At 51.2% G+C, this 9154-nt stretch overlaps 2 protein-coding genes across 2 annotated transcripts in view; both read right to left on the reverse strand.

The window, feature by feature from the left end:
• CPNE8 (copine 8) overlaps positions 1-240 on the reverse strand; it is a 371034-nt gene extending 370794 nt beyond the window's left edge. The window contains exon 1 of the mRNA XM_038765237.1: positions 39-240. Coding sequence (XP_038621165.1) covers positions 39-240 — 202 coding nt within the window. The remainder of the gene's footprint in view (positions 1-38) is intronic.
• Positions 241-366: 126 nt separating this feature from the next.
• LOC119944017 (basic proline-rich protein-like) lies at positions 367-8703 on the reverse strand. Its single transcript, XM_038765248.1, has 5 exons — positions 8596-8703; positions 6353-6410; positions 952-1354; positions 705-868; positions 367-617 (listed from the first exon to the last, which is right to left on the reverse strand). Exons 1-5 carry the CDS (start codon positions 8701-8703, stop codon positions 367-369), a joined length of 984 nt encoding a protein of 327 aa, XP_038621176.1.
• Positions 8704-9154: the final 451 nt, after the last annotated feature.

Genomic DNA, 9154 nt, shown 5'->3' on the forward strand with positions numbered 1-9154 from the left:
GACCGAGGACAGAGAGGCGGGGCTTGGGAACGCCGAGCCAATCCGCGGCGGAGGGGCGGGGCCGAGGGAGGGCGGCGGGGCCTGTTGATTGGGCGGGGCTGCTCTGTGGGCGGGGCCTAGGGGACGAAGTGTTGAGTGGGGCGGGGCCCACGGAGGGCGGTGGGATCTGTGATTGGGCGGGGCTGAGGTGTGGGCGGGGCCTAGGGGACGGAGTGTGGAGGAAGGGCGGGGCGGGCCCATGGAGGGGGCGGGACCGAGGACAGAGAGGCGGGGCTTGGGAACGCCGAGCCAATCCGCGGCGGAGGGGCGGGGCCGAGGGAGGGCGGCGGGGCCTGTGATTGGGCGGGGCTGCTCTGTGGGCGGGGCCTAGGGGACGGAGTGTTGAGTGGGGCGGGGCCCACCGAGGGTGGTGGGATCTGTGGTTGGGCGGGGCTGCTGTGTGTGTAGGGGCCTAGGGGAGGGAGTGTGTCGGAGGGGCGGGGCGGGGCCCATGGGGGGCGGGGCCGAGGACAGAGGAGGCGGGGCTGGGGAACGCCGAGCCAATCCGCGGAGTAGGGGCGGGGCCGCGGGAGGGCGGCGGGGTCTGTGATTGGGCGGGGCTGCTGTGTGGGCGGGGCCTAGGGGACGGAGTGGGGTGGAGGGGCGGGGCCCACGGAGGGGGGGCGGGGCCGATGGCAGGGGGGCGGGGCTTGGGAACGCCGAGCCAATCCGCGGCGGAGGGGCGGGGCCGAGGGAGGGAGGCGGGGCCTGTGATTGGGCGGGGCTGCGGTGTGGGCGGGGCCCACGGGACGGAGTGCGGAGCAGGGGCGGGGCCTCGGGGAGGGCGGCGGGGCCTGTGACCGGGCGGGACCCAGGGGGCGGAGGAGGCCTGGGAGTGGGCGGGGGCTTGGGGTGGGCGGGGCCTGGGGCTGGGCGGGGGCTTGGGGTGGGCGTGTGGCGGAGGGGCGGGGCCGAGGAAGGGCGGTGGGATCTGTGATTGGGCGGGGGCTTGGGGTGGGCGGGGCCTTAGGATGGGCGTGTGGCGGAGGGGCGGGGCCGAGGGAGGGCGACGGGACCTGTGATTGGGCGGGGCTGCTGAGTGGGCGGGGTCTAAGGGACGGAGGAGGCCTGTGATAGGGCGGGGGCTTGGGGTGGGCGGGGCCTACGGGACGGGGAGCGTCCGTGGGTGGGCGGGGCCTTGGGGTGGGCGAGCGGAGGAGGGGCGCGGCCTTGGGGGTGGGCGAACGGAGGAGGGGCGGGGCCTTGGGCGTGGCCTGTGATTGGGCGGGGCTGGTGTGTGGGCGGGGCCTAGGGGACGGAGGAGGCCTGTGATTGGGCGGGGGTACGGAGTGGGCGGGGCCCGGGGGCGGCGGGGCTTGTAGGGGGCGCACATTAGTATTAATCAGGGGTATTTAGTGAGCATTTACTGTGGGAATAATAATAATAATGGTATTTGTTAAACGCTTACTATGTGCAAAGCACTGTTCTAAGCGCTGGGGAGGTTACGAGGTGATCAGGTTGTCCCACGGGGGGCTCACAGTCTTCACCCCCATTTTACAGATGAGGGAACTGAGGCCCAGAGAAGTGAAGTGACTTGCCCAGAGTCACACAGCTGACAGTTGGCGGAGCTGGGATGCACATCATTAATAAATAAATAAATATAGACAAGTAAAATGAACAAAGGAATAAATGTGGACAAACTTAAGCGCTTACTACGTGCCAAGCACTGTTCTAAGCGTTGGAGGGGATACAAGGCGATCGGGTTGCCCCACATGGGGCTCACAGTCTTCATCCCCATTTGACAGATGAGGGAATTGAGGGCTCAGACAAGTTAAGTGACTTGCCCAAGGTCACACAGCAGACATGTGGCGGAGTCGGGATTCGAACCCATGACCTCCGACTCCCAAGCCCGGGCTCTTTCCACTGAGCCACGCTGCTTCTCCCAAAGCACTGTAATAATAATAACAATAATAATAATAATAATAATAATAATAATAATAATAATAATAATAATAATAATGTTTTGTTAATATGTTTGGTTTTGTTCTCTGTCTCCCCCTTCTAGACTGTGAGCCCACTTTTGGGTAGGGGCCGTCTCTATATGTTGCCAACTTGTACTTCCCAAGCGCTTAGTACAGTGCTCTGCACACAGTAAGCGCTCAATAAAATAATAATAATAATATTTTTTAAGTGCTTACTATGTGCAAAGCACTGTTCTAAGCACTGGACTTTCTAAGCACTGTACTAAGCGCTTGGGAGAGTACACTACAGCAGACTTGGGCGGCACGTTTAATTTATGTGCTTGGCACATAGTAAGCGGTTAACAAATACCGTCATTATTATTATTATATATTTGTCACTTATGTACATATTTGTACTTTATTCGCATTAACGTCTGTCCCTCTCCCCCCACAACAGACTGTGAGCTCGTTGTGAGCAGGGAATGTGTCTGTTTCTTGTTGTATCGTACTCTCCCAAGTGCTTAGTACAGTGCCTTGCCCACAGTAAGCGCTCAATAAGTACAGATGGATGAGTCCCCTGCCCACAGTGACACGTAGTAAGCAAAGATCCCGGGCCTGGGAATCAGAGGACCTGGGTTCTAATCTCGCATCTGCTGTGTGACCTCGGACAACTCAATTCACTTCTCTGGGCCTCAGTTCCCTCAGCCACAAAAATGGAGATTCAATTTCTGTCTCCCTTGTGTCCCCCGCGGGGGATGGACGGGAGAGGGAAGAGCCTTCTAGACTGTGAGCCCGCTTTTGGGTAGGGGCCGTCTCTTCATGTTGCCAACTTGTACTTCCTAAGCGCTTAGTACAGTGCTCTGCACACAGTAAGCGCTCAATAAATACGATTGAATGAATGAATGAATGAAAGAGAGGCGTCCAAACCAGAGCCACGGAGGACGGTAGCCTGACTGGACGCCAACTTGGCCGGGCTAAAGGGATCCTCCTGGAACAATAGTATAATAACATAATAATAATAATATTCTGGTATTCTGGTATTTGTTATTAAATTATTGTTAATAATTTATTTATTAATTTTGTTTGTACATATCTATTCTATTTATTTTATCTTGTTAGTATGTTTGGTTTTGTTCTCTGTCTCCCCCTTTTAGACTGTGAGCCCACGGTTGGGTAGGGACTGTCTCTATATGTTGCCAACTTGTACTTCCCAAGCGCTTAGTACAGTGCTCTGCACACAGTAAGCGCTCAATAAATATGATTGATTGATTGATTGATTGACTGATTAAGCGCTTACTATGTGTCAGGCACTGTACTAAGCGCTGGGGCGGATACAAGCAGATCGGGTTGGACCCAATCCCTGTCCCACGTGAGGCTCATAGTCTCAATCCCCATTTTACAGGCGGGGAGACCGAGGCCCAGAGAAGCAAAGTGACTTGGCCAAGGTCACACAGCGGATAAGTGGCCTAGTCAGAATTAGAAACGATGATAATTGATACACTATAATCATATAAGTAATTATATGATGATATTATTTAATTACGTTCTGTAATATATCGTAATTGTTAAGTTAAATGGGAAAAATTATAATTGTAAAATGGTATTAGATGTTGTAAAATTATATTAATTGGATAATTATAAAATTATACATGATGATATAATGTACATAATCATGATAATGATCCGGGCAGCGGAGTGAAGTATGAAGTCTGGAGGGAGGAGAGGCTCCTTCCGTCCTTAGCGGGAGGGATGCAGGGCCTGAAACTGCTGATCCCGGGAGAGAGGTCTCCCACTCCCCCAATGCCCCGGACCCCCAGAATGCGGGGCAGAGCACTGTGTTAAGCGCTTGAAGGCCGACCAGGATGGATCAAGAGAAGCAGCATGGCTCAGTGGAAAGAGCCTGGGCTTTGGAGGTCATGGGTTCTAATCCTGACTCTGCCAACTGTCATCATCATCATCATCAATCTTATTTATTGAGTGCTTACTGTGTGCAGAGCACTGTACTAAGCGCTTGGGAGGTACAAGTCGGCAACATATAGAGACAGTCCCTACCCAACAGTGGGCTCACAGTCTAAAAGGGGAGACAGAGAACAAAACCAAACATACTAACAAAATAAAATAGATGTGTACAAGTAAAATAAATAAATAAATAAATAGAGTAATAAATATGTACAAACATATATACATATATACAGGTGCTGTGGGGAAGGGAAGGAGGCAAGACGGGGGGGATGGAGAGGGGGACGAGGGGGAGAGGAAGGAAGGGGCTCAGTCTGGGAAGGCCTCCTGGAGGAGGTGAGCTCTCAGCAGGGCCTTGAAGGGAGGAAGAGAGCTAGCTTGGCGGATGGGCAGAGGGAGGGCATTCCAGGCCCGGGGGAGGACGTGGGCCGGGGGTCGACGGCGGGACGGGCGAGAGCGAGGTACGGTGAGGAGATCAGCGGTGGAGGAGCGGAGGGTGCAGGCTGGGCTGGAGAAGGAGAGAAGGGAGGGGAGGTAGGAGGGGGCGAGGGGATGGACAGCCTGGAAGCCCAGGGTGAGGAGTTTCTGCCTGATGCGCAGATTGATTGGTAGCCACTGGAGATTTTTGCCCCTGCTCTCTCCCCTTCTCTCCAGGCTCGCATCTCCTCCTGCCTTCAGGACATCTCCATCTGGATGTCTGCCCGCCACCTAAAACTCAACATGTCCAAGACTGAACTCCTTGTCTTCCCTCCCAAACCCTGCCCTCTCCCTGACTTTCCCATCACTGTTGACGGCACTACCATCCTTCCCGTCTCACAGGCCCGCAACCTTGGTGTCATCCTCGACTCCGCTCTCTCGTTCACCCCTCACATCCAAGCCGTCACCAAAACCTGCCGGTCTCAGCTCCGCAACATTGCCAAGATCCGCCCTTTCGTCTCCATCCCAACCGCTACCCTGCTCGTTCAAGCTCTCATCCTATCCCGTCTGGACTACTGCAACGGCCTTCTCTCTGATCTCCCATCCTCGTATCTCTCCCCACTTCAATCCATGCGTCACGCCGCTGCCCAGATTGTCTTTGTCCAGAAACGCTCTGGGCATGTTACTCCCCTCCTCAAAAATCTCCGGTGGCTACCAATCAACCTATGTATCAGGCAGAAACTCCTCACCCTGGGCTTCAAGGCTGTCCATCCCCTCGCCCCCTCCTACCTCACCTCCCTTCTCTCCTTCTCCAGCCCAGCCCGCACCCTCCGCTCCTCTGCCGCTAATCTCCCCACCGTGCCTCATTCTCTCCTGTCCTGCCATCGACCCCCGGCCCACGTCCTCCCCCGGGCCTGGAATGCCCCCAATCCCTCTGCCCATCCGCCAAGCTCACTCTCTTCCTCCCTTCAAGGCCCTACTGAGAGCTCACCTCCTCCAGGAGGCCTTCCCAGACTGAGCCCCCTCCTTCCTCTCCCCCTCGTCCCCCTCTCCATCCCCACCGTCTTACCTCCTTCCCTTCCCCACAGCACCTGTATATATGTATATATGTTTGTACATATTTGTTACTCTATTTATTTATTTATTTTACTTGTACATATATCTATTCTACTCATTTTATTTTGTTAATATGATTGGTTTTGTTCTCTGTCTCCCCCTTTTAGACTGTGAGCTCACTGTTGGGTAGGGACTGTCTCTATATGTTGCCAACGTGTACTTCCCAAGCGCTTAGTACAGTGCTCTGCACACAGTCAGCTCTCAATAAATACGATTGATTGATTGATTGATTGATTTAGCATATGGTACAATTCAATCTGAAAATGTTCTTCTACTGTAAAATCCAAAATAGCACCTCTTCCTCACTCTGGATTGGCTCAAATAATAATAATGATAATGATGGTATTTGTTAAGCGCTTACTATGTGCAAAGCACTGTTCTAAGTGCTAGCAGGGATACAAAGTGATCAGGTTGTCCCACGTGGGGCTCACAGTCTTAATCCCCATTTTACAGATGAGGGAACTGAGGCCCAGAGAAGTGAAGTGACTTGCCCAAAGTCACATAGCTGACAAGCGGCGGAGCTAGGATTAGAACCCATGACCTCGGACTCCTAAGCCCGTACTCTTTCCACTGAGCCACGAGAGCTTACACTCTAAAAGTCTAATTGGCAAAATTCATGAGGAGTGGGGCTGTGGCCTCCTTCCCTTCCCCACAGCACCTGTATATATGTATATATGTTTGTACATAATTATTACTCTATTTATTTATTTATTTTACTTGTACATATCTATTCTATTTATTTTATTTTGTTAATATGTTTGGATTTGTTCTCTTTCTCCCCCTTTTAGACTGTGAGCCCACTGTTGGGTAGGGACCGTCTCTATATGTTGCCAATTTGTACTTCCCAAGCGCTTAGTACAGTGCTCTGCACATAGTAAGCGCTCAATAAATACGACTGATGATGATGATGATGGGCATACCAGCACTTGAGGAAATGATATATCTCAGTTTGGCTCGTGCAAACTTGGTTTTTGTAGGCTAAGCGATTTTTTAAAAAGTATGCCAATACTATTAATTTATTCATCCAATTGTATTTAATAAGTGATTACTGTGTGTAGATCACTGTACTAAGTGCTTGGGAAAGTACAATACAGTGATAAAGAATTACAGTCCCTGCCCACAATGAGTTCACAGTCTGAAGGAGGGGAGACAGACATCAATAGAGAAGCAGCGTGGCCCAGTGGAAAGAGCCCGGGCTTTGGAGTCAGAGGTCATGGGTTCAAATCCCTGTTCTGCCAATTGTCAGCTGTGTGACTTTGGGCAAGTCACTTCACTTCTCTGGGCCTCAGTTCCCTCATCTGTAAAATAGGGATTAAGATTGTGAGCCCCCAGTGGAACAACCTGATCACTTTGTAACCTCTCCAGTGCTTAGAACAGTGCTTTGCACATAGTAAGCGCTTAATAAATGCTATCATTATTATTATTATAATTATTAAATGCATAAAATGACAGATACATAAGTGCTGTGGGGCTGGGAGAGGGTGAAGGGCAAAGGGAGCCAGTCCGGGTGACACAGAAGGGAGTGGGAGCTGAGGAAAAGGGCGGCTTAGCCTGGGAGGGCCTCTTGGAGGAGGTGAGCCTTCAGGAAGTCTTTCAAGGGGGGACAGTAATTGTCTGTCGGATGTGAGGGCGGAGGACATTCCAGGCCAGAGGAAGGACGTGGGCCGGGGGTCGGCAGCGGGACAGGCGAGAACAAGGCACAGTGAGGACGTTAGTGGCGGCAGAGGAGCGGAGGGTGCGGGCTGGGCTGGAGAAGGAGAGAAGCGAGGTGAGGTAGGAGGGGGAAAAGGTGATGGAGAGCTCTAAGGCCAATGGTGAGGAGTTTTTATCTTCATCATCATCATCAATCGCATTTATTGAATGCTTACTGTGTGCAGAGCACTGTACTAAGCGCTTGGGAAGTACAAGTTGGCAACATATAGAGACAGTCCCTACCCAACAGTGGACTCACAGTCTAAATTTTGTCCCCAAATTGGGGCTGTCACAAGTTGGGCCTAGCGTGCGCCAGCCTCCAGCTTGTGCACGCTCATTTTAAATGCTTGAAAGCCTAGGTCCAAGCCGGCGTCTGTCCAGTTTAGATCTCGCCCACGGCGTCAACCCTTCCTTTTGAGTGAAGGGATCAATCAATCAATCAATCGTATTTATTGAGCGCTTACTGTGTGCAGAGCACTGTACTAAGCGCTTGTGAGTTCGGGAGTGGATCTTTGAGGGGTGGGATACAGTGGTATCTTCTTTCTCCCTTCAAGGCCCTACTGAGAGCTCACCTCCTCCAGGAGGCCTTCCCAGACTGAGCGCCCTCCTTCCTCTCCCCCTCGTCCCCCTCTCCATCCCCCTCATCATCATCATCATCATCATCAATCGTATTTATTGAGCGCTTACTATGTGCAGAGCACCGTACTAAGTGCTTGGGAAGTACAAATTAGCGCTTGGGAAATACAAATTAGCGCTCGGGAAGTACAAAATATAAATTTCTCTTACCTCATCTCTTAAATTTCTCTTACCTCATCTTACCTCCTTCCCTTCCCCACAGCACCTGTATATATGCATAAATGTTTGTGCATATTTATTACTCTATTTATTTATTTTACTTGTACATAACTATTCTATTTATTTTATTTTGTTTATGTGTTTTGTTATGTTCTCTGTCTCCCCCTTCTAGACTGTGAGCCCACTGTTGGGTAGGGACCGTCTCTATATGTTGCCAACTTGGACTTCCCAAGCGCTTAGTACAGTGCTCTGCACACGGTAAGCTTTCAATAAATACGATTGATTGATTGGTACTCAGAAAGACCTTGGGGAAAAGAGGTGAAACCGCCATCTCGGCTTCTTCTCTGATCTTCCAAACCCAAAGGCAGAGTGGGAGAAACTACAAGGATAGTTTAGCCTGTGAGCTCCTTGTCGACAGGGATTGTCATTGTTTATTGCTGTATTCTTCTTTCTCAAGAGCTTAGTATAGTGCTCTGCACCTAGTGAGCACTTAATAAATACCATTGCATGGATTGCAGGGTACTTTCTGCCCCTAAAACTGAGGGGACAACAAGCTTGGTATGGGCAGTGAACGTGTCTACCAACTCGGTTATATTGTATTCTCCCAAGTGCTTAGTACAGTGCTCTGCTCACAATAAGCGCTCAGTAAATACAGTTGATTGATTGATAACATTACCTCCATGATGCCTATTTCCGAAAGCGACAGGGCTATCACATGCCCTGAACTGGGCCCAAATGATCTCACCCCATTAGCTTGTAATATTTTTGATGGCAGGGATCCCATCTTTTGATTTCGTTTCTACTGAATTCTAGAACAGCAGTCTGCGTAGAGTAGCCGTTTAATAAATGCTGTTGAAAAAAATTATCTGGGGCTTATAATAGTTCAGACAGCCCAGTTTTTTGGGGGGCTTTAACCTCAAATCCTTCCATACTCTCCCCCCATCTCCTCCTTTCTGGGCTACCAGGTACTAACAAGGAAGAAGAAAACTCACTGGCCTAGTGCACGCATTCATTCAGTCGTATTTATTGAGCTCTCGCTCTGTGCAGAGCACCGTACTAAGCGCTTGGAGAGTACAATTTGGCAATAAAGGGAGACAATCCCTGCCCACACCGGCCTTACAGTCTAGAGAATAATAATAACGATGGCATTTATTAAGCGCTTACTACGTGCAAAGCACTGTTCTAAGCGCTGGGGAGGTTACAAGCTGATCAAGTTGTCCCACGAGGGGCTCACA

The sequence above is a fragment of the Tachyglossus aculeatus genome, chromosome 2, assembly GCF_015852505.1.
Source record: "Tachyglossus aculeatus isolate mTacAcu1 chromosome 2, mTacAcu1.pri, whole genome shotgun sequence".
In the NCBI taxonomy this organism is placed as follows: Eukaryota; Metazoa; Chordata; class Mammalia; order Monotremata; family Tachyglossidae; genus Tachyglossus; species Tachyglossus aculeatus.